Source organism: Zootoca vivipara, chromosome 9 (genome assembly GCF_963506605.1).
Source record: "Zootoca vivipara chromosome 9, rZooViv1.1, whole genome shotgun sequence".
In the NCBI taxonomy this organism is placed as follows: Eukaryota; Metazoa; Chordata; class Lepidosauria; order Squamata; family Lacertidae; genus Zootoca; species Zootoca vivipara.
The window spans coordinates 75,835,450-75,861,757 of NC_083284.1; the positions used below are offsets into that span (position 1 = coordinate 75,835,450).

General features: G+C 40.5%; 1 protein-coding gene across 5 annotated transcripts in view; it reads left to right on the forward strand.

The window, feature by feature from the left end:
* CPEB2 (cytoplasmic polyadenylation element binding protein 2) overlaps positions 1 to 19,430 on the forward strand; it is a 71,742-nt gene extending 52,312 nt beyond the window's left edge. For all 5 annotated transcript variants that reach the window (XM_060279078.1, XM_060279074.1, XM_060279076.1 and 2 more), the window contains 6 exons: positions 5,872 to 6,042; positions 6,551 to 6,640; positions 9,031 to 9,149; positions 12,097 to 12,211; positions 12,534 to 12,715; positions 15,215 to 19,430. In XM_060279078.1, coding sequence (XP_060135061.1) covers positions 5,872 to 6,042; positions 6,551 to 6,640; positions 9,031 to 9,149; positions 12,097 to 12,211; positions 12,534 to 12,715; positions 15,215 to 15,442 — 905 coding nt within the window. In that variant the 3' untranslated portion in view covers positions 15,443 to 19,430. The remainder of the gene's footprint in view (positions 1 to 5,871; positions 6,043 to 6,550; positions 6,641 to 9,030; positions 9,150 to 12,096; positions 12,212 to 12,533; positions 12,716 to 15,214) is intronic.
* The last annotated feature ends 6,878 nt before the right edge of the window (positions 19,431 to 26,308 follow it).

Below are 26,308 nucleotides of genomic sequence, written 5' to 3' on the forward strand. Positions count from 1 at the left end.
ACTGATTTTAGTATTATCTAAATGTTGGTGCTTGATTTCCCTCCCTCCTTATTCACAATCTTGTTTACAGTAAATACTTCCTGAATAGGCTTCTTAAAAACACACCTTCCCCTCCTAAAAAAGTTGTTTCATTCCATCAGCAAGTTTCAGATTCAATATACAGTTTTATATACACTAAAACAACTCTTAGAAGCAATGCTCCACACCTAGTGGTTCAGATCTCAAACCATGATTCTCAAATATACTCAGGGTAAATATTAACTTCACGGCCAAGTGCCTGGGTCATGAAGGAAAATAGTTTGGTGCCATGTAAAGAAAAGGCTAAGACCATCTGCCTATAGAGAGAGAGGGTGATCATGAATGGATCACGGATGATCATGGATGGATTTTGATTACATTTGGTTAATCAGATTTCCAACATGGGAATTGAACGAAGTCCCTCATGAAACTGTAAATCTGGACCTAGTAACCATGGGTTTGAATTGTCCAGGCTACATAATATTAAGGTTAGATTACTACAATGCATAATGGGGAGGTGGTTGTTTTACCACCTGCTTTTGAAGTGGCCTGCCTTGAAACAGTGAGACAAGATACACTCTACTGATGTATTGAAACTAATGTATTTTGGAGTCATGATAAGAAAAGAATAGCCTTCTCTAAGTGGACCATGGACTACAGCAAAAGAGAATGTAATTGCTGATGCTGAGAAGGTCCATATCTGAAATTTTAACCAGTTTTGCAACACTGGAAAGCCATGGTTATCTCAAGCAATGCTATATGTACTTTCCTGTAAATATAGCTCTAAATAAAATGTGTTCCGTGGGACTCAATAACTTGAGACACATGAGTAATTTCCACTATCTAATGGCAGTGGGCATTGGTTAATAATATAGTATTGGTTTAAATTAAGAGCAATATGGGAAAACACCACAGCAAAGAGATTCTTGTCACCATGACCCAAAATCCACAATCTAATACAGTTATTAGAACCAAGTGAACCATCATAAAATACTGTACTGAAAAAGTGGTTGACTTCTCAAGCATCTCCATCAGGCTAAAGTCTAATGTTATCATGTGGGAGGGAAAAGAGAAAAGGTTGGTGTGATATTAAAGGCATGATACCTTCATATTTTAACAGCCCCAAGATGGTTTACAGAAGGAAGTGTACAGACTTAATTAGATTAGTCCCTGTTAGATTCTGAATGGACCTTCAGATTTATGTTCTTTATATATTTCATAGGCTTTTAGCCCACTTTTTAGGCACCACTGCCTCCCAAACTTGTTTGCAACTGTGCATAAATGCACCCGTAGAATCAAACAATAAAATCATTTGAAAATACACAGTTACATCCAAAAATATATAACCCATACAATAAATTAAAAATAATCTAGCTCAGCAAAATCAGCTTCCAATTTGCAGGTCCTAGATTAGCCCTCAAAGATCACAAAAAATGAAACTTCAAGGCTCATTTAAAAGTAGCGAGGGATGGAGCCTGCCTTAGCTTGCTTTGAATCGAGTTCAAAAATTAGCTGCTGAAAAGGCCTGTTTTCATGTGCCTATTTTTTTTTATAGGTAAGTGTCTGAAAAGGGCCTCTGAAGTAGATCTTAATGAACAGATAGGCAGATCAAGTGCAAGGTAGCCCTTAAAGTAACTTACTTTCAAGCTGTTTAGGGCTTTAAAGTCATCACCAGTGGTGACGCATTGGTAACCAGTGCAACTGGCACAATTTTGGTGAAATTGTTCCATCTACCTGGGCCCAATGAGTAGTCAAGACAGCCATATTTTGTACCAGTTGAAGTTTTTGAACAGTCTTCAAAGGCAACCCCTTATATAGAGTATCATAGTAGCCTAACCTGGAAGTCACTACCGGTAGTGCATGGATAGCTGTGGCAAAGGTATGTTACCTCTATATTACTGTAGTTCATAGTAGGTTTTCCAGTGGGAGTTGGGGGGAAATGCCCCTGGTCACCACCATCATCTGAGCTCATTCAAGCTGTGAATTAGAAAACTTGGAACCCTTCTGAGGCAGAGATGGAAGTAAGGAAAAGCATGGTAGTAATTGGCAAAGCTAGAGATTAATTTTAGGTGGTCACAGAAGCCAAATTGGGTAGCATTTCCTTCTTGCTTTGGAGGATATGTAGCACTCCAGAATGTAAACTCCCATATTTAGGTGGCTGAAAATCACAACCTGCAGTTTCAGGCGCTCTCACGTGGGCAGCTAAATTTGATATTCTCCAAGATACACAAAATGCATTTGTATCCATGTTGGACTAACATGGCTACATATGTTTTTGTCTTTTCAGTGGCTCACTGTATTGGATAGAACCAACACATCCTCATTAATTCCACATAACTTACTGAAAGGACCAAGAAATGCAGTGGTATCCATGTCACCACACCTACCACTGCACAGAATCCAGATGAAACTCACATCTTAAATCTTTGATACTATATTATTTCTGATAGCAATTGCTTGGCCCACACGTTGCAAATCACAGCTAAAGCTGAAATACACAAAGGTACCAATAATCCTTATAGGTCATCCACTTCCTTACCAGGGTCCCATTTTGTAGCTGGCTAATTTATTCCAAATACTTGGAGGTGAGGGAGTGGGTGCCAACTGCTATCATTTGGGAAGCTATGTGCATATTGGCTGCTGAACATGTATGCTTGCACGTGTGTGTGTGTGTGTGTGTGTGTGTGCACGCACACACACACACACACACACACACACACCTGTCTCAGTAATATCCAACATCACGGAAGCAAACTTACACTTTGTCTTCTCCCTCCTGTGTTCCATTAAAATATTGCTCTGAATGTTCCCCCAACCCTCTGGAACAGATTTTAGGTACACATTGGTGGGGGCTGCAGAAAGGAGTACAGGAGGAGGAACCCTCACTACGTAAATGGAAGTCTGTCCTGCTTGTGCACAGACAGCATTGGATATCACCCTGTTTCCAATGGAGGATGTTTCTTTGTTAATATGTGTTGATGAAAGATGTTATGTATGCAAAAGAGAGAACTTTTGACTCTCATTCTACCCTTTGCACTTCACATTGTGGTGTTTTCTCAATTATGTGAGTGTTGTTGCTATGACAACATGAGCTTTTGGGTTAAGAGGCCAACAGCATGTTAAATGTTCTTTTCTCCTGCTCTGTGAAGTTGGCATTTGTATCAGTTCACCATAGTTTTATTCAGATTCTTTTGGTTTGGTTATAATTCTTCTGTTCCTTTTTTCAAATAGCTTTTTCCACTAGCTCTTTTAGGGTGGTGGCCTGCATGGTCTTGCAAGGAGCCTCATGAGAACATGACTCCATGATCATGAAATTGCATCCTAAGGCGTTTGTTTGTTTTGTTTAAAATATTTTTGGTCTGACTTTCAGCCTTCCAGGTTGCTCACAATTTCATATGAAAATAATAGATACAGTATAAATAACAGTAAAATAATGACAAATGAGACATCTCCAGTAGCAAATTAAGTAGCTGAAAACAATGTGGAACCCATATTAAAGTGCATCTGATTGTTTCACTCTGTGAAATGCTTTCGCAAATAAGTCACAGTGAGCCACTTTGCTATTTAAATACTCAGAAACAAGTCTGGATAAATTTCATTTACATACAGTATTTCCCCTTCCCTCTTTTTTTGAAAACAACCACCACCTTGTGTATGTTTATTTCCTTAAAGGAGGCATTCCGAGCATAATGAGTTCATAGGAAATCTGTAGGAAAAAAGAAGGGCAACAATACCAAACAAAATGAAAGGTACTAAAAAAATGGCAGATACTAAAAAAATGAGTACTTTATTTAGAAAAGGATTCCTAAGTTCTGTTATGGCAAACACATTTTGAGTATGACATCTTCTCATCAGAGGCAGTACTTTTCTTCTGAATGAGACGTTCCTTTGTGTTTTGGGAGTGCTCTCTGAAAAGACAAAGAAACTTCTCATTCAGGAGACAAGAAGTATCTACTGCCTCTGGATGTGATGTCGTATTCAGAATGTGTTAGCCATAGGAATGCTTTTGTAAATATTGTGTGGTATCCAACATCCTTGCACAGATGGAATGGGTTTGTTGGACACCACCCAATGAATAATATTTTTTCAGCACCTAGTGAGCTTTGTCTCGTTTGTTTGGTTGTTGTTTTGTGTTTTTGTTTCCAAGCAAACTCCTGTCTGGTTGCTGAGCCTCGGTGCCAATCAGGTGCTTTCACACCATAGCTGAATTAAAATTCGTTTCAGTCACAAAACCTTTCCCAATAAACTGAGAAAAATCTACTCTGAAATACCATTATCTTCTGTAGTTTCCTCTGAACCGGTCAGTTAGGCCTCTATGCCCAGTTTGATTGGAACATGGGAGACGTAGCAATATCTATGACTTCCCTCTGGTTTTACGTGCAGTTTGACGATTGTTGGCAAATGGAATATGTTGGACTGTTTACTTGCTAGTTCTTAGGATGTTTTCATATTAAAATTAATTCTCCTCAGTCTGAAGCACCAATACTTATTAATTTATTTATTTATTGTAAAAATCTTTTTATTAAACAATTTATAAATAACATTTTGCTGCTGCAGAAATCCCAGAATCATTTATTTAACAATGAACTGTGTAAATGTGGTTGCACTAGAGTGGAATGCACTAAGTGTGGGGTGTGTGCGTGTGCATGTAATCATACAAAAGTCCCATCTGGATATCAAGTAATATTTTATAAAAAGTAGATGCAATTCCTTTTTCTCCTACCCTGGTAAAATATTATTGGAAATTCAAAGCTAGTTAGGGGCCTACAAGCATCGGTTCAACAACAGAATGAGCCAGTTGACCTTTATGTACCCAGCCAAGCTCTTACTACCCAAATCTGTTCTATTGTAACTGGAGAGCAATGCCGACTAAAAGAAATCTCTTAAACAAACTATCATTTTTATCCCAGTTAATGTTTTGCTTCAGTATAACAGCAACTAGGCCTTGGATAGCATTGCAAAGGGATTAATGGAGAACAAACCAAGGAAAGACAGGACTGCTATGAATTCTATATTGTAAGCGTGGCTTTTGTAAATGGATTCTGTATTTGTTCGAGCATGTGAGTTCCGCAATGGTTAAAAGGGTAATCCCACAATGGATCACAGCCTGAACTCTGAAGCACCGATATTGTAACAGTTCTAATTACATTTATTCAAAACAATATAGGTTTATTAAAGCAACACATTAATCCTTTGCTTTACTTTTGAAATTTGCTCTCCTTAAATATTTTTAAATTGGCAAAAAAAATTTTTTTTGCTGTTTGAAAACATAATTCCTTTAACATTGCTTTCTTTCTTTCGCATTGCAGAATTGGCATTTGTATAGTACATTAGAGTGTTTAAAACACTGCACTTATGTGATCTTAGGAATCCTTATGGCAGCTTTATAGGGATGTCTATTATTGTCTTCAGCTTGCAGGTGAGAATGCTGATTGTGAGAGATAGTAGCATGCCCAAGGCTACTAAGGGTCCAACTGCATGATACATAAAATTTATGAATACATACCATATTTCACATCCAGGCAATGACCGTTTTACACTTATCCAATATGTCTGCGACTGCGCATGTGTTCATTCCACAACCTGGAAGTGGCCAGAAAAGGGGGCAAGGCAGAACTTAACCCCCATGCAAAAAAACCATATCTGTTTTTAAACACGGGAAGGTGTGCGTGTCAGAATTGGCACTATGCCATGTAGCAGGTGTATTTTTAACTTTTCCCTCCCGTATCATGGTCTCACAGCTACTGATCTCCAGTGTGAAGCTTTCAATGACATCTAGTCTGACCATTAGAGGTTTGAATAAAGAATCCATGAATAACACTGAATTCTGTTCTCTCTTTTTTTCCACCCCAGGTCGTTCTTCCCTCTTTCCAATAGATGATGGCTTACTGGATGATGGTCATAGTGACCAAGTAGGTGTGTTGAATTCACCTACATGCTATTCTGCTCATCAGAATGGAGAACGGATAGAACGTTTCTCTCGGAAGGTGTTTGTTGGTGGTCTTCCTCCAGATATTGATGAAGGTGAGTTGCTCGATTTTTTTGGGGGGGGGGCTGTCTTGGAAAAACCAAATCGATATGGAATTGATACTGTGATCCTATATGCACTTACCTAGAAGTAAGCTTTACTGAAATCAATAAGATTTACTTCAAACTAAACTTTATAACACATGGTCCACTCTCCCAAAGGAATAAACTACCCTGAGTCTCTTGCCTCTAGAAGGTAGCAGGGCAGGCTCTCCCCTTCCAAGAGCAGGAATGCAATTGGCACAAACAGTTTTAAAATAAATAGTATTTATTAGCATCACTCCTTTTGTATTGTCTTTCCATGTTTTTGAAAGATTTACGAAACCCAAATAGTTCCATGTCAAGCTGGAAGAGAGTTCACACAGAACTACTTCCAATGTGAGCCATTTAAAATTACATTAGTTATACTTACGTAAGTAAATGGTTCATAAGTAGCTGTGGAAAACGTTAAGAAAGGAAATGCAAGCCAATACATTTACTCAATTATTTGCATCAATTTTTTTAGATGAAATTACTGCTAGCTTCAGACGATTTGGACCTCTGGTCGTTGACTGGCCTCACAAAGCAGAAAGTAAATCCTACTTTCCACCTAAAGGTATTGCTTTTCTGAGTACTTCACTCCATATAAGGCATTTTTTGAAAAGACTTGAACCTCGTTCACACATGTACGCCTTGCTTCCCTCTATTCTTTATTTATACATGATTGTGTGGTGACTTGGGCAGCACACATAACAAAGTGCAGCATCCATTGCTATATTTATAGTAGCTAGAGAAAAGTGTCAACACACTTGTGAAAGTGGCTGCTGATGACTGCAGTTAGTCTCAATATGTAGCTCAGTTCATCATATAGGTTTCTCCACAAATTTACATACAGACACTGTTTCCAATTTGTGAACTAGCCCTCAAAGCCTGTATATAATTTCTCTAGTTACAGGTAGGTAGCTGTGTTGGTCTGAGTCGAAGCAAAATAAAAAAATTCCTTCAGTAGCACTTTAAAGACCAACTAAGTTTTTATTTTGGTATGAGCTTTCGTGTGCATGCACACTTCTTCAGATACACTGGAAACAGAAGTGTCAGACCCTTATATATGTACAGGGGGTGGTGGGGGTAGGTGGGAATGGGTAAACCTGTGGATGGCTGTTAACGGCTGCAGGTTTACCACTCCCATCAGCCCATCACCCATTCCCACCCACCCCCACCACCCTCTGTATATATATAAGGGTCTGACACTTCTGTTTCCAGTGTATCTGAAGAAGTGTGCATGCACACGAAAGCTCATACCAAAATAAAAACTTAGTTGGTCTTTAAGGTGCTACTGAAGGAATTTTTTTATAATTTCTCTGTATGCGAGGTAACACTGCATGCCGCTATGGGAGCCAGGAGCAAGGTGTGCTTCATTCCTTACCAGAATAGTCAGTCTCATGTCATTCTAAATTAAATTACTTTCTCTACTTTTAATATACAACATGACAATTCAACAAAAGCCATGCTCCTACTCAAACAAAACAAAACTTATTGTAGTGCACCCCAAAAGTAAAGGTACCATATATACTTGAGTATAAGCCTACTTTTTCAGCACCAAAAATGTGCTGGAAAAGCCGCCCTTGGCTTATATTCAAGTGAGGCGGGCGGCAGTGGAGAAAGGCACAGGACCTGGGGTTTGGAGAATCGCTGCACTGCGACTCTCTGAACCCCCGTCCTATGCCTGCTTTGTGCAAGGCGATGGGGAGGGAGAAGCAGCGAGGAAGGGATCCTTCCTCGCTGCTTCTCCCCGCAGCTGACAGCTGGAAAAGATATAGGATGGTATGTATTTTTATTTTTGAAATTTACCAGTAGCTGCTGCATTTCCCACCCTCGGCTTATACTCAAGTCAATAAGTTTTCCCAGTTCTTTGAAGTAAAATTAGGTGCCTCGGCTTATATTCGGGTCGGCTTATACTTGAGTATATATGGTAAGTGTATTCATTCATAAGAAAAAATACAACACCAATATTAGGACCTTTGTTAGGTAAACTAAAATGCTGCAAAATAGTGTGGAACCTTTCAAGTTCTGTTTGTCTAACTCAAACCCTCCTGTTGGGGAGCTCAGGTATCCATCTCTACAGCTGCTCAGTAGCTATGGACTATATTCTTAAAACATACAGTGGTACCTTGGATGTTGAACTTAATCTGTTCCAGGAGACTGTTCGACTCCTGGAACAGTTTGAAAACCAAAGTGCAGCTCCTGAGTGGCTGCAGAAGCTTCCTGCACTCAATCGGAAGCTGCGTAAGCCCCGTCGGACATTCAGCTCACATTCGGAACACTCACTTCCGGGTTTGCAGTGTTCGGGCACCAAAACGTACCAAGGCATTCAAAACCAAGATACGACTGTATCAGGCTCTGGAAATAGCTATTCCCAAAGGGGCCATGGTCCACTCAGGGTGACATCCAGCCACTTCTCCAGGATATAGAAGTTCTCTGTAGAGTCAGTTTACAACCATTGAAGTCTTTCATCCATTTACTGAACATTATTAGATGGAAGAGAATGAATGAGTCAACACAGCCTTTGAAATAAGCATTATAGAAGGTAGCTTCAGGGTTGTTGGTATCTGCCCTATTATAGTACCGGTATGTACTACTTTTCTACTGAGAAAGTAAAAGCAGAGAAAGTAAAAATGTGAGATTACCTTGTGAATTCCCTCTCTATGGTTCTGAGGTGGGGCAATCTAACCACACCAAAAAGAAAACTCAGGAAAGGCAGCGTATGTGTTGCTTGAGAGCCTACTCTCTTCAGTTGTTCACTACCCAGAAGTTTTAAAACATGGCCTGGGATCTCATCAGGTAGCTTCAATGCTGGTATCAAAACTCTGCATGTTCCCATTCTCCCAAACACTGAAACTCCTGTGTGCACATGGAACATACATATGGAGTCCTTTGGTTTTTGGTCATATTGTACTTAAGAATATATTAACGGTACTCAAGCCTTTTTCCCTCTGTGCTGTTCAGGTTATGCATTCCTTCTTTTCCAAGAGGAGACCTCTGTTCAAGCACTGATCGATGCCTGCATTGAAGAAGATGGAAAACTTTATCTGTGTGTTTCCAGCCCTACTATCAAGGACAAGCCCGTAAGTGAAGCTAACATGGCCTTTGGGTCATAACTGTCATTGTATGAAGGCTGCTTCCGAGAGGATGGTGATAAAAATAGCTAGAAGCAAGTTGTTACTTAGGGCCATGATGTTAAATGCATTTAATGTGTCTGTTTTTTCCCCCTTCAACAATAGCAGTGGTGGAGGGTTAGCAGGATCACTGCTGCAGGGAAGAAGGTTAATCCTCAGATCCCTGCAGTGGTTCTGCTAGAATTTTCATAACTTTTTTGATCCTTGGACCCAAACATCTGGATCTATACAGTTGTTATAAAAAGTGCAGTACCTTGAATATTGAAAGACAGCAACTAAACAAGTTGACCTTACCAGGGCTCTCCAATCACAGTGAAGTAATACATCAGCCCTGTTCTTGTCTGTTCTGTGCTCTTTGGTAGTTCTGCTAGAGGTGCTTGCATGCAAAATGCTGCTTGTTCAAGTCCTCCTGGTTCTGCCCCTGCCACATGCCCGCTACATGTTAAACATGCAGCATGTTAAATCAGATTTGCATTTAGTTCCTGACTTTGTGAGCAGGACACAAAAAAGACTGGAACTGTTTACATATTTTTTCATTCAACACCATTTCTTAGTTGCCTACACTTACCGGTATCCTTCTGAGATTTTGCAGGTTACTATTAGGGGCACTTCGGTGATGTATGTGATTTTCGATCAAATGTAAAGGTGCCTAACTCTAAATATCCTGCACCAATCCTTCTGAAATTTAACAGTATTCATCTCCTCAGAATGCACTACCATGCCCGCAAATTTCATCTAATACAGTGGTACCTCTACTTACGAATAACTCTACTTACGAATGTTTCTACTTACGAATGGAGCTCCTTCCGCCATCTTGGATGCGGTTTAGATAGGATTTTTTCTACTTACGAATTTTTAGATAGGGTTGCTTCTACTTACAATTTTTTTTCTCCCAATGCATTCCTATGGGATTCAACTTACAATTTTTTTCGACTTACTAATGTGCGTTCAGAACGCATTAAATTTGTAAGTAGAGGTACCACTGTACAGCAAAAAGAAATAAAAAAAATATAGAGGGTTCTTTTTAAAATTCATACTTTAAAAGCACCCTGTACTGTACCTGTTATTCTGTAGTTTGTCAGGTTTTGTTCACTGAGATGGGACTACTATGAACCGGTGTGATGTATCGCGGCTTGAATATTGTACCAGAACCTGGGAGACCCAAGGTTCATATCACTCAACCATGAAACTCACTGAGTTACCTAAAATGAGAAGGGGGGGACCAAGTATACCATCGTCGTAAATAACAATAACATAAACAACATACATACATACATACATACATACATACATACATACATACATAAATATTTGTAAATTTCATTCAGTTCTGTCCAAAGTAGAAGAATGTAGAGCTATTTATTGATTTCTCCATTATAGTCAGTGAGGAGAGACAAGGGCTAAGGTTTTCTAAACCAGAAGTCTGATTTGAACCCAGTTCAAGCCAAATTAAACCAATTTTTATAGCACCAAATGAGGGCTCAAACCAAATCTTGCTGCCAGTGCATACTCCTTGGTTAAACTTAGTATGTTTTCAAAGCTTAAAAAGGTAAAGTCAACTTGTGAACAACTCTGGGGTTGCAGTGCTCATCTCGCTTTACTGGCCGAGGGAGCCGATGTTAGTCCACAGACAGTTTTTCCAGGTCATGACGAAGCCGCTTCTGGCAAAACCAGAGCAGCGCACGGAAATGCCATTTACCTTCCCACCGGAGCGCTACCTATTTACTTACTTACACTTTGACTTGCTTTCGAACTGCTAGGTTGGCAGGAACTGGGACCGATCAATGAGAGCTCACCCCGTCACAGGGATTCGAACTGTCAACCTTCCGATCAGCAAGCCCTAGGCTCAGTGGTTTAGACCACAGTGCCACCCGCATCCCTTTCAAAGATTATACAAGCATTTAAAGCCCTTCATTTCTTAATGATGCCCACAGCTTTGATTGATGGCAGATATTCTCATACCTCCTTGGCACTCCTCTTGTGTATTTGCAGGGCCCCAGATATTGAGTATCTGCCTCACTATTTGTTCTTTTATTCACTTTACTCTGATCCAAAAACCAAATTTTCGGGATCTATTCTGCCCCATCTATATTCCACACCATTCCAGAAAATACCTCCTGTCAGACACCAGTTGTAGGGTTACCCATAAGGTCTCCTCTCTTTTTGCCCTAGCAGCAATGAAAATCCAGGTAAGAGTTATTAAGGAGATTGCAGTTGACTGCTTTGGAAATGCCCTTGTTTAACCTTAATATCTTTTAATAATTAATGTTTTTAATCTGTATTAAATTCTACCCTTTCAATATGTAAGTTCTATATATGTTACTGTGATTTATGTAGCATTGTGAAGACGTGTGTTTTATGTATGATTCTAGGTAGCACAGTGGTTTTATACAGTATTTTATACTGTTGGGTTTTGTACTGAACCTATTTGGGACCCAGGTGGCTCTGTGGGTTAAACCACAGAGTCTAGGGCTTGCTGATCAGAAGGTCGGCGGTTCGAATCCCTGCAACGGGGTGAGCTCCTGTTGCTCTGTCCCAGCTCCTGCCCACCTAGCAGTTCGAAAGCACATCAAAGTGCAAGTAGATAAATAGGGACCGCTCCGGCGGGAAGGTAAACGGCGTTTCCGTGTGCTGCTCTGGTTCGCCAGAAGCAGCTTTGTCATGCTGGCCACATGACCCGGAAGCTGTCTGCGGACAAACGCCGGCTCCCTCGGTTTATAGAGGGAGATGAGCGCCGCAACCCCAGAGTCGGACACGACTGGACCTGATGGTCAGGGGCCCCTTTACCTTTACTGAACCTATTTATATTGCATGTGAATGACCTATATCCCAAGCATTAATAATCTACATCTAGTGAAAACGTAATATGCAGATCTATTATTTGTTGTTTTAATAGGTCCAGATCCGTCCCTGGAACTTAAGTGATAGTGACTTTGTGATGGATGGTTCTCAGCCTCTTGATCCCCGAAAAACCATTTTTGTTGGTGGTGTCCCCAGGCCATTACGAGCTGGTAAGTATAGTACTATTAAAGCACTGTAGCAAATTTGTGCAATACGATGGCACCAGAGTGGCCGTTATCCCCCTTGCTAACACAACAGCACTGCAAGCAGGTGTTGCCTGGTGCCCGGGATTGTAGCCTTGTACAAGTTGCCCTTTTGCCCCACCACTGCTAGCTTAACTCTTAATTCTAGGCACTGTTTTTGCTGTTGAGCAAACCATAGGATCCATGGCTTATGGGTTTTCCCATCCCATTATCCATTATTAATATGTGTCCCATTTAAAGTATATCAACGTAGTTTAATGTTACTGCAATGGTTTTTGTTCTTCTGTAGTGGAATTAGCCATGATAATGGACCGTCTGTATGGTGGAGTTTGTTACGCTGGAATTGATACAGATCCTGAACTCAAATATCCAAAAGGTGCTGGGCGAGTTGCTTTTTCCAATCAGCAGAGCTACATTGCTGCTATTAGTGCTCGGTTTGTTCAGCTTCAACATGGTGACATTGATAAACGAGTAAGTTGTATCAAATTAATGTCAATCATGACATTGCTGTATTTTATAGCAACTATTATTTTCTATGGGAGCAACTGGACAGACTGCATTATGAGAAGCATATGAGGGTGTCAGCATGGGAGGGGGCACTTTACTTGGGCACAAAGTGTGTGTCTGCATGCGCACAGCCTGGATTGCAAGCCAGTTGCCATTAGGGAAAACTTATTGCCTAGTGTCTGTATGGGATGTCGGGCTCCTACAAGATGTTAAGGTTAACTGGCTCTAATCAATTGGAGGGTTTATATCCCTCCCATGGTGCCATAGATCTGCTCCAGAGCTTGGAACTGCATTTGCTCTTACGCAGTGCTTCTCTTCTAGAAAAATAAGTGCCGGTACTCACCATGAAGTTATTACAGTAAGAGCCACATCTTTTAACCAAAGAAAGAGAGGTACCCCCTTAAGTACCCTCTGAAAAAGCACTGCTCTTACAAAACACATACACATGCCAATTATATATCTCCACTGCCCTATCTTTTAATATGTTTCCTGCTACATAGTATGTTTCCATCAGTATGATACATCAACATGTAATTTTACTGAACATGTAGATGATTCCTGAAGCTCTCAGCATGTTTTTCCAGAGAGACATTCATTCCAGTGTTCAGTAGGTGAACCTTCAACAACAGCTGGGGAAATTTCCAGTAGGGCAGCCCCTTGCCCTCCCAAAATAAGTCACATATCCTGTCTACTGTCTCCCTGCAGGTTATTCAAGCCAAGCTAGACCTTTCAGTAACATTGCCAAGAGGAGAATAAATCAATCTCCCTATGCTGTAGTTCTAGTTCCTCTGGTTTCTTGAAAACCTCTCCTCTCTGAACCATATGGTGCTTATTTTAATTGTTTGTGTATTAGAAGTCACTTTGGTGGACACTGAGCCACAAGGTGGTTTATATATGAATAAATGCATGATTCATACAAACAAGCCAAAAGTGGACAGTCAGTCAGAAATTATCTCTGTCAAGCTTTGATAATTAAATATGAATTGCAGTTATCTCAAGGGGATTCTTACCTATGTTTTGTGTTCAACCTATATTTGGGCAACATTTGGAATTGCTTTCATTATATAAGAAGTACAGTTGTTTAGTGAAAATATTAACTAGCATGACAAGAAGCAAGTAGAAGGCGGGGAGGGGTTGGTTGCCACAATAAGATCTCTGGTAGCAGATTGCCTGAGATAGATAACGGAAGGTGTTAGTTGGTCTAGATCATCTAATCATGTCAATCAGCAACAAACAGTGACTTTAAAAATCTGAGCAACACAGAGATTTGGGTGTCAGAAAAGCTATACTGAGGTGAAACTGTATCCCGAATACAAGTCTCACCGAGCCACACCATGTTCACCCAAATGGGCAACATCTATGTGAAGGCTGTGCATACTCAACTGCTGTACTTTGCCAGATTATGCTGTTGGGAAGTCTGCTTTTGTAAACCCACCCATATAATTTGAAATGGATGTTCTTCTCATTATATCCGGGTATTTCAAGAATCCAGGTATTACAAGATGTAGTTTGAAGTTAAGTCACTTAAAACAAATAACATCTTTTCACAACTGCATTCTGCTATCAAGGTTTTTACAGTGTTTTAGACCAGTTTGCAGCAACAGTTTACTTCAACTTTAGTGAACTCTTGGTTTATTCACTATAAGGGACAAAAGAGAAACATGAAATGTCTTCTTTAAAAAATATGTCGAACTGATTTTTGTTACAGCGTTCCAATTCCTCCCTTAACACAATTTGTTAAAGTTCAGCAGCAAACACAGGTCTCATGCAAATCAGGCACTGGACCTCTGCCATTTTTCCATTCTGGCAGTCAGATTTATTGAGGAGGAAAACAGTATGCAAGACTGGTGTCTCTCTGGCAGCCTGAAAATCCACACTGAACCTGTCAGGGGATTGTTGCAGCTACTCCTGAGTAAAGACGCTCCAGTCCGTTCTGTCTTTAAGGGTTTTATTGTGCATACTATTTATAGTGCAGAGACAGCAGAAAACATGACCTCCTAGTCACTCTCAGAATACGGCAATGGCGCGCTTCTGCTCCAGGGCCAGCATAATAGCTTGGGCACCCCAAAACGCCACCCTCTAAACCTGCGTTTGGGGGCGCGCCTCAATTCGGGTGCCGGAAGCAACTGTGCTCCCTCTTCCACTTGTTGGCTTGAGCGGTGCAAGGGCTCTGATACCTCACTGAGCCTTCCCTCCTCCATTCCGCTCCCCTCCTCATTCCCCCCCCCCCCGCCTGACCTGCTGCTACCTTTCTCACTGGGCGAAGTGCTGGTCAGGATGATGGGGGGAGGCTCCCTGTAGTGTGATGAAGTGGGTCAGTTGTTAAATTTGAAATAAGGGTTGAGTTAAAGCCCCATTTATGCCACCCATATTTTCCTGGAGAAAATAAAGGATACAAATTTAACAACGATATGTGAAGCTAATCTGATCGCTTGTCCTCTTGTGTGCTTGTTTCTGAAACAGGTGGAGGTAAAGCCATATGTGCTGGATGACCAGATGTGTGACGAATGCCAGGGCGCACGGTGTGGTGGAAAGTTTGCTCCCTTTTTTTGTGCCAATGTCACTTGCCTGCAGTATTACTGTGAGTTTTGCTGGGCGAATATCCACTCTCGGGCAGGACGTGAATTCCATAAGCCATTGGTTAAGGAAGGGGCTGACCGCCCGCGCCAGATCCACTTCCGCTGGAACTGAGCCTGCTTCTCCAGCATCTGCTTAAGGAACAAAGGGTGCATGTGGCTTACTGTGTTTGAAGATACTGACATGCAGAAGAAATAAGTGCATTCTTCTGCTTCTCACCCCAACTCTCAATACATGCATCTTTTTCAGCAGCCAAAACACTACAAAGCCTCTTGTTTTTCACCAAAACCCTACATCTCAGGCTTAATAATTTTTGTGATATTTTCATGTTAAAATAAAAAAAAATGTTTTTTTGTATTTTCTCCAACTTATTTTTATATGTAAAATTAAAACTAGATATGAGAATGTTTTTGCATAGGGGCACACTGTCTGCTGCTATATTTAGTGGGTGAAGCGTGCACTTATTTCTAAACATGGGTTTTTAACTTCAAGATCTGCCCTAGTAATTTACCAAAGGTAGCAAAAATAGTGAAGATGGAATATGTCTGCTACAAAAAAGCTTATTTTTATTGTTGTTGCTATTTTCAGTGTATACATCAATTAAAAAAAATAGGGTTGATTTTTTGCTCTCCATTTTGACTTGCAAGAAATAATACCTCAAGATAATCTGAATTATTAGCTATTTTTAAACATTTATAATCACAAGCTGTATTAGCTTTGCTGCTATATAGGTGCTGTGTGTAATGCCACCTATTAATACGGGATTAAAACGTTTTAAGATACACTGCATTGCCGATTAAAATGCAGGCAGCACAATATGGCATAAACTGCCATAGTTTTAGAATGTGAAAAATTGCATGTTTACTTACCTGTATACACCATATGCATGCACTAGATCTAACAAAAGGTGAGTTATTGAAAAAAAATTAATGCTCTGAAATCTAGATAGCATGAGCAAATTGCAAAATTTGTAACAAAAGACACTTGCATGCATTATTGTGACTCAAGTTTTTTTTCCTCTAAAAATGTCCTACATGTGTACAATATGCAAACTAGTTTTAGATTAGAAAGTGCAGCCATTTTGTGACCTGGTTGGTAGTGGAATTCAATTTTTGCAGACTGGATGTAATATTGTAATCCCTGTGCAACTTTGTGATGTGTGGTTCTAATTCATGTGGAGTGGTGTAGCTTAGACACGTTTGAGCAAAATTACTAGATTTTTTTAATAGATTTATATTTATTTCAGCCCTCTTGATTGTTCACGGTTAAAACTTCCTTTACAAACCAAAGATGGCCAGCCCACTGCTAACCAGTCACCAAATGGGAAACTACTGAGAAATGAGCATTAAAAATGTGCTCATACAAGAAAACTTAATGCTTTAGTAATAAAATAAAGTCAAAATGGAGATGGTGTAATATACAGACAGCTAGTTGCATAAGCTAAATCTTACCTTTAAGACAACAGTGAAATCTGGCTTAAACTGTGTGCTTGTTTGACCTTAGGTGCATTTAAGACTTCTGTCAAACTAGGGTCACTGTTGCAATATAGTTAGTTGACTGAAAGTCAAACATAGTGTTTTGATTTTGATGAAGGAGTTATAAGTGACGACATTGCTTGCAAGATTTTTGAGGGGGAGGGAGGGAGGGGGGCTGTTTCTGAATTGAAATGCAAGAAATTCATTAGCAGTGTTTTTGTCCTCCACAAAACATTTTAATGCAACTAGCCCTTATGTTTCAATGGAAGAAAGAGCCACTCTACAGTTTAAGCAAGCACCCAGTGCAGAATTGAAAGTCTTATTCCAAGAGAGAAATTTGCAAGGGTTTTGTCCTTGGCAATCCCTTGTGGACAATCCTTCATGTAAGCAAAGTGTTGCTCTTATATTGGTTGTCTGCAATGTGCTTTTTTGTACTGTTCAATATGTGGTTTCATGTCTAAATCTGCTGTTTCGTTGTGGTTGTGGTTCAAGTTTTTAAGGTTTTAAAGTTGATGCTGTTTTAAGAAGAGCTTTTTAACTGATTTAGTTGTCAATGTATCCTATTTGTTACTTAACCATGATCCTCCAGATTTTTTGGAGTATTCTTTTCTAACCTTAAACCCTACCAGACCTTGATCCATTTTTGACATTTGTTATGCACTATTTTTATATCTCTGTGAGAGATTTTTTTTCCAACTAGTCAGCTATTTTAAGGCACACTTTTTTTTGACTGACAACATCTCCTTTGCTATACCTCAATTTTTGGAATTTAGAAATGGGAAAAAATCAGTAGTTTTGCAATGTTAATTATTTAGATATAATTTAATTCTGCAGATGTTTTTAACTTTATTTTCATATTTCTTGCTTGGAGTTTAAAATTAAAGAGCCTTTACATGTTTTAAATAATGAAAATGAATATGGAAAATTGAAATAATTGGAGATGTTTTAAAAATCCTTTTTTTCTCCCCAAATAAAACTGTAAGGAAACAGTGATACCCTTCCTTTGGTATGGGTAAACTATTCTAAATATCAGGCTATGCTTCTCACTTCATTTCTGGAGCTATTGAGGCTAATAGCTCCTGTAACTTACCGTACATCTCCTCTTTTTATTCCTTTTTAAATCCATGTTCCTAGGCCACAATCCACCTGGAAGCTCTCCTGCATCAGCACTCTTTGAAGTGAATGGGCACATTCATCTCAATGGAGGCTGAGATAATGTGCTTTTGCACAGCTCCTGTTTGTTTCAAGACAGGATAATAATGTAAGAGATGTCCCTAGTGGATTGTGCCCTTATTTTCTTAACTGTTCAACACTGTATTGGTTTTTGTTTATATAAATCATATTTATTTTACTATTTTTGTAGGAGATTGTTAATTTTATTGTATTTTTGTATTTTAAAGCTTCTTTTATTTCCCCAAATGTGCATATTGCTGCCCAAACATTTGACTGTGGAAGAAAAAAAAATACTTTAAAAGTCCACACTTTTTGTTAAGAAGGAAACATTTAGCATTTATATATTTGTGTATGGAAAACACTTGATATTTTATTCCCTGTTGCATCTGGCTGCACAGAGCCTCTCCTCAAAGATGCTACAAAACTTGAATATAACACATTTTGGAAGGCTGACTAACCTCGATTCTGTGTTGTGACGTGCAATACTGTTTCTAATGTTTGTATAAAAAGAATAACAGTGTAAACCTTTTTAATGCAAATTTTATTTTTTTCATTGCATCTTTTGCAAATTTTATCCACAGTGTCATTTTTTACTGTCAGAAAAGAAAACCCCTTTTGTCATTGCAAATATTTTTTAAAATCCAGAAATCTTTGTACTGATGTAAATGATCGTAGTTATTTTGGATAGTGTTTTGCTAACAAAAGGAGAGACTTTTTTCATGCATATTTCTATTTTGTTGTTGTTTTGGGTTTTGTTTGTTTGTTTTATTTCAAATAGCAAAAATACTTGGAATAATTTTTCATATTCTTGTCATTAATATTATTTTGTATTTTTATGTGGAAATATATAATTTTATGACGCTAATTGCTAAAAGTTTATTTTATGTTGAATTATTTTTGGAGCCTAAATCTTTGTAATATTAAAGCAACTAGTTTCTAAATTCCGAGTTTCTGTAAAGAATCGCACAAGTGGTTTATGGAGTGTTTGGATTGTAATTATAAATGGTTCTTTGATATGCAAATTAATATTTTCAGTTAATTTTATTTTGTATTCCTAATGTGGTGTTAAAACAGTTTTTATTTTTTTCTAAATAAAAAGAAAATCCATGCTTTTTAAGGATACAAAGGAACCAATGCAGGAATCACTGTCGCTGAGCAACCTCTGTTGGTTTCAGTGGAGCCCCATAAAAGTCCCAGTGAAATGAATGGGGTGACCCAGCAGCGGTGCTGGCGGATTGGTTCCCTAGTTGATCGCCTTCAGCTTAAAATCTTCTGTTAAAATATTTTAGTTCATTTTACTGTTATCTTCCAGGTGTCTAAATCTCCAGTCTGTCTGTTGTACTGGTAATTTAACTCTGTAATGGAATAGTTTGCTGCCAACTATTTATATAATAAGTAATTTTTAAATATTTGTAATATTGTTGACTGACTAATAAACTATTAAGTTATTGGCATATTTTTCTCTCTGAATTGTTTTGCTTTCTGCTTGAGTCACAGATGAAAAGAAATTATCCTATCGTTAAGTAATGTGTTTCTTCCACAGCCCTAAAAGCAGAGGTGCTGTTACACACAAGCATGCCCCTCACCATGCTAATCTCTCTTGAACTTGTGCAAAACTTGTACTTAAATTTGTAACGTTTAAATCAGGGCAGGAAGCCTCCTTCAACCCAAGAGCCACATTCTCTCCTGGGCAACCCCTTTCGAAGCAACGTATCAGATGGACAAGGCAAATGTAGACAGAGCAGTGAATGCGACTCTTACCTTTGTACAGCAGGCTGCATGCCAACCATGCTTGCTGGTGGTTTCATAGAACTATAGAGTTGGAAGGGACCCTGAGCGTCGTCTAGTTCAACACCTTGCACTGCATGTGCGCAGAAACACACATGTCCATCCAGGCAAGCATCACAATTCAAGGACCTTCCAGCCAAGCACAAGCACTCAAGGAAGGGTGCAGAGCTGGGACAGGGTGGCCTGGGAGACTCCAGGGGGCTACATTTGGCCTCCCAGCCTAAAGTTCCACCACCCCTGATACAAGTGTTTTGGATGCACCTCTTTTCATGGGACACCATGAATGCATGTTCTCACTTTGACTGCTTTGCCTAGGGCAGGCATCCCCAAACTTGGCCCTCCAGCTGTTTTGGGACTACAATTCCTATCATCCCTGACCACTGGTTCTGTTAGCTAGGGATGATGGGAGTTGTAGTCCCAAAACAGCTGGAGGGCCAAGTTTGGGGATGCCTGGCCTAGAGGCAGAACATATCAGCTGTCATTTACCCCTGACTCTCATCTCTCCAACCAGAAAATCCTCACTGTTCACATGGTGCTGTCATTCTGCTGCATGTATGCCCTAACTGCTCAGCAATAGCAATGCATGAATTCTACTGCACTACTTGATTGCCCTTAGTGGACCATCTCTGGAATGAAAGGGAGGACAGATTGCGCAGATCATGAGGCCTTGCATTATCCACAATGGAAGCATTCATATTCCTGGCATCTTTTCATTTTAACCCCCATTTTAATCGGCTTTCCAAATCATCTTAGCCTTGGCAACATGATGGGGCAGAGGTGCTTACCTGGCCTCTCAACAGGTGAGTTACTGCTGCTTACAGAAAGGGAGGGGTGGTGGGAGTGCAAATGTGCAAACAGGAGCCCCAGATTTTTGCGATCTGTATTTGCACAATGCTGACCTTGCTGCCACTTCGCCTTCGCACACACTGCTGTTTTCTACTGGTTTTAATCACTCTCCAATACAGGCATCCCCAAACTGCGGCCCTCCAGATGTTTTGGCCTACAACTCCCATGATTCCTAGCTAACAGGACCAGTGGTTGGGGAAGATGGGAATTGTAGTCCAAAACATCTGGAGGGCCAAAGTTTGGGGATGCCTGCTCCAATAGCTTACAAAAGTAAAAACATCTATCTTGGAGGCCTGTTGGTAGGGGTGCCAGTAGGATTTTCTGCCTGCATTTTGCATGCTTTGGGTCTTACATAGATTTGTATCCTGTTGTGAGTAAGGTAGAGGGCCCCAAAATAAATTAAGGGGTCATATGCATGTAATAAGATCTCTAGAAGACTGAGCAGGTGATAATTTCTTCCTAATTGTATTTCCATACTTAAAAGAAAAGGGACCCCTGACAGTTAAGTCCAGTTGCGAACAACTCTGGGGTTGCGGTGCTCATCTCGCTTTGCTGGCCGAGGGAGCCGGCGTTTGTCCACAGACAGTTTTTCCAGGTCAAGTGGCCAGCATGACTAAGCTGCTGGCGAAACCAGAGCAGCGCATGGAAACACTGTTTACCTTCCCACCGGAGCGGTACCTATTTATCTACTTGCACTTTGACGTGCTTTTGAACTGCTAGGTTGGCAGGAGCTGGGACTGAGCAACGGGAGCTCACCCCGCCGCGGGGATTCGAAGTGCCGACCTTCCAATCGGCAAGCCCTAGGCTCAGTGGTTTAACCCACAGCGCCACCTGGGTCCCCCATTTCCATACTAGAAAAGGCTTAACCTGTTGAATTTTGACCTGTCATGTAGCATTCCTCCAATGCCAGCCCTAAACCATGCAAAACAAAAAACAAAACTTTTTCATTATTTGTAATGAATCTGTAGATCAAGAACAGATCTTATGGTGGCGGTATACGGCAATGTTATCAGCAAAGGTCAAAGAGCCACCTTGTGCCTGCACATTTTGATTCATAACTTTAGTTCTAAAGGGTGACCCTGCCTATTGGCTGAAATGTGGGGAGGGAGTCTCATAAACTGAACAGACTGTTCTAGGCTGCACACACAACACACATGCTGTCTGTAATCTATGGCAAAGAGGTCCCATATATGTAAGGGACATCGTATAATGAGCTGAACATCTGATTCAGTGTTTCTGTTTTCTGTGGCTGCTGGGGCTCACTTCCTGATCTTTTGTTTAAAAAAAGGAAAGAGAATCACTTCCATCGCCAGGATGTCATCATAAATCAGATTTTAATGCTCAGCAATTTTGTTCAAGGAGCTAGACATGCATTAAAATGGGCATATTAATACATTAACCTTCCACCTCTGTAAAATGCTGCCTTGGGAATGAAAATTAGATTGGTGTCTAGCATCATGGTGCATGAGGGCCAACCAGCTATCTGGATAGGCCACAATAGGTGTAAGAGTTGCCCAAGCTAAGTTTGCATGGTATGCTTGAAGCAAGCAAAATGGCATTTCTAGGGCCACCAAGCTCCTCCTTTTGACAGCTTGCTGGTGTTCCTTCCCAGGCTTCCCAGGGATGCAAGATTTGCATATGATTTCCCTCACGTTAAGGTAATAATAATAATAATAATAATAATAATTTATTATTTATACCCTGCCCATCTGGCTGGGTTTCCCCAGCAACTCTGGGCGGCTTCCAACCAAATATTAAAAACAGTTTCAATATTAAAATCTGTTTCAAATGACACAGCATCCTTTTGGGAAATTTCCTGATTAAGTAAAATATGTTGATATTTGTCACTTTAAAGCATGCTTCACCAAGCAATGCTGGGGAGCAGGACAAAGGCAGGTAGGGGGAGCAGTCCTTGTGTTCAACCACCAGCTTGTGGCAATCCATGTGTGTTGTGATTTGCACTCAGTCTAATAGCTGCAACAAACCAAAGCTCCTCCAAGATGTATACACGCCATACTGTATAGATGCAATATATTTTAACAGCAGCAAAGAAACAAAATGCATATGTTAAGGCATGGAAGATGGTTAAAAAGCCAAATAAATTGAATATAATTAGGAAGTTAATAGGAGCAGTTGAATGGGATTAAATTAATGGCTCTGTTGTGGATAAAAGACAGCTGGGGGTCACAGGCAGATTGGGGGGAGCACAATCAGTTTGCCTGCACTGGTTGCTGAGCCAACAGGTTGCTGCAGGAGGCTCTATAACAGGCATCCCCAAACTTCGGCCCTCCAGATGTCTTGGACTACAATTCCCATCATCCCTGACCACTGGTCCTGTTAGCTAGGGATCATGGGAGTTGTAGGCCAAAACATCTGGAGGGCCACAGTTTGGAGATGCCTGCTCTATAACAATGATGGATGACGGAAGGCGGGGGGGGAGGGATGGCGTTTCACAGGGCAATGCTGAAATTTTAAAGCCCAAAGTCTGCCATGATGGGTGGGGGGGCTGCCACTTGTCAGTCATCCAACGTCACTGTGACTTCTGATGGCAATTTTAATGGGACTCCTTTCCAGCACGAATCAGCTCACTGGAGCTAGCAGTGCCCCTCCAAAGGAATTCAAACCATGACTGCAGAGGGAAGGTGTCCATTTGCAGACACGGTTTGAATCCAAATCGCACCTGCAAATAGACAACCGGGGTGAGGGGTGAGGGCTCAAAGCACCAATCAGCTAATTGGTGATGAAAGTGTGCCTTCACAGGCAGTGTTAGAAACTGAGATACATAATCTAATCAGCAAATGGCACCTTGAACCTGAGTTCCAGTCACCACAATGGAATGTCTAGATGCCTTTTTTTGTTTTAGTAGAATTATTATTATTATTATTATTATTATTATTATTAATTTCATCTCTATACCACTTTCTAGAACAAATCTCAAAGCAGTTTTAAAAAAACAAGCTTTAAAAAACAAATCTCAAAACAATTTACAACACATTAAAGCATCAAATTAAACAATCCAGGGGTGGGGGGGATAAATTCAAGCTTCAAGGAAAATATTTCAGATCCTTCTCTAAGTGACATTTTACTTTCCCCAGTTGCCAGCCTGGTATCCAGAGATTTCCACAGGGTCACAACTGGACCTGTTCCAGACACAATTTGTTCCTCGCACCTGGCTAATTTCTAACTGTTCACATCCAGTCACTTTCAGCTGATGGCTGCTAACAGCAAACCCCCTTAGAGTAGCCAATCCAAATGGGGCTTGTTTGTTTGTTTGTTTCCCACCTTCTTTGCTGACAGGCTCTCAAAGCACCTTACAGATAAACTCAGAACAGCTGTTAATCAAGAAAATCCTTAATAATAAAAGAACAGCTAATACAGTGCCGGATTTACGTATAACCTACACAAGCTATAGCTCAGGGCCCCACTCTCTTGGAAGCCCCCCAAAAATGTAAAGGGAAAAAAACACCTGGGTGTCCATTTCCAAAATATAAGATACTTGATAAAATACGTATTTTATTATGTGCAGATGGCTTTAGATACCTATTAGGTCCATAACTTACCATATAGCATATATTCAACACAAAAAACAGCAACAATTTGTTGTTGACAAAGGACAGCTGGACATATAAAGGGCTCCATTACCTTCAGTAGCTTAGGGCCTCATCAGACCTAAATCCGGCCCTGAGCTAATAACACACACAGAGAGAGAAACAATCATTTAAAAACATGGCACTGGCCCTTTCATTAAAAACTGTTGGTTCCCCAAAACCTGTTGGAATAAGAGGATCTTCTTCGCCTGCTGGTGGAAAGACTGCAAGAAGAGAGTCTAACCTTCCTAGGGAGGAGTTCCAAAGTTTTAGAGCAGCCACTGAGAAGGCCTTCTCCCGCATCCCCACCAAGCATGCCTGTGAGGATGGCATGTCATGCCCCCTGCCCAAGACCCCAGAACCTAGGCCAGCTTGTTGTTGTTGTTTAGTCGTTTAGTCGTGTCCGACTCTTTGTGACCCCATGGACCAGAGCACGCCAGGCACTCCTGTCTTGCACTGCCTCCCGCAGTTTGGTCAAACTCATGTTGGTAGCTTCGAGAACACTGTCCAACCATCTCGTCCTCTGTCGTCCCCTTCTCCTAGTGCCCTCCATCTTTCCCAACATCAGGGTCTTTTCCAGGGAGTCTTCTCTTCTCATGAGGTGGCCAAAGTGTTGGAGCCTCAGCTTACATGAGTGCTAATCAGCAAGCCCTGCTTGGAAAGGAACAAACAGGAGTTCATTTAAACTCCTGGTCATTCGTTTGCAACTGCATCCTTACCTGCCCCACATCTAAAGTCACATCTGACCTCAGGTGGGTGAAGTTTCTCCTGGGCGGTTCCTCATCCCTGCCTTATATCTTGCTTCAAGAGGCTTAGCATTCCAAGACCTGCAGATATTTATTAATATTTGCCTTGTGAAATGTTACATCCGGGCAGGGTGGGGAATCTTCAAATCTACTTTTGGGAAAAGAGATTTAGAAAAGCCAAGTACAATTAATTTTCAGTGTAATATGCTCAGCCCTCTGGATATTTTCCGCAGAAGCTAAAAGGTGTTTCAACAAGCTAGCGCTCATCAGAAGCCGCAGGTGTTCTGCCAAATTGCAAGGACCATTAAACTACACAGCTCTTTTCTCTATTGGGTGTGACCTTGCCAGAGAAACTGACTCTGGGAAAAGAATTTATGATTTTGCCATGAGAAAAGTCGGGGCGGGGGGACAATTTATGAACTGGTTTATTTATAAAATGTTAGCAGCCATGTTGTCCCTTTTGGAAGAGAAATCAAAATATCAGTAGGATAATACCATTATTAAGGTAATTTTAAAAGTACAAGATATTTAGCATGCTTTGTAGAATGCTGCTGTGGGGTGAGGGGTAAGGTGGAGACAGGATGGGCAATGGGTAATTTAGGTGTAACAAACCTGTTCCCCCCAATAATAATAATAATAATAATAATAATAATAACGCTACAACCGCATCTGTTCCAACTCTACAGACAGAGAATCTCACCTAAGAGATCTACAGCAAACCTTTTTAGAACTAAAATATCCACCTGATGAAGTTAAACAACAGATCAACAGAGCCAGACTGATACCTAGAGAGAACCTGCTGCAGGACAGACCAAAAAAATAATAATAACAGAACACCACTAGTCATCACATACAGCTCCCAAGTTAAAACAGTACAACGCATCATCAGAGATCTACAGCCTCTCCTGGACAATGACAGCTCCCTTTCTCAAGCTCTGGGAGGAAGACCTTACATTGCCTACAGACAGCCACCCAATCTTAAACAACTCCTCACCCACAATAATACAACCACCAGACTTAACATGGACACTGGTACCAGAGCCTGCAATAAACCCAGAAGCCAACTTTGCTGCCACATACACCACATCATTACTGGCCCCAACAACATCCAACATACCATCTCAGGACTATTCAATTGCTCATCTTCTAACATTGTGTATGCCATCAAATGCCAACAGTGCCCTTCAGCTCTCTATATTGGACAAACAGGCCAAACCCTACACCAAAGGATAAATGGACATAAATCTGACATCAGGAACCACAAGACAGAAAAACCAGTAGGAGAACACTTCAATCTCCCAGGACATTCTATACAAGATCTCAAAGCAGCTGTTTTATTACAGAAAATTTTCAGAAACAGACTGG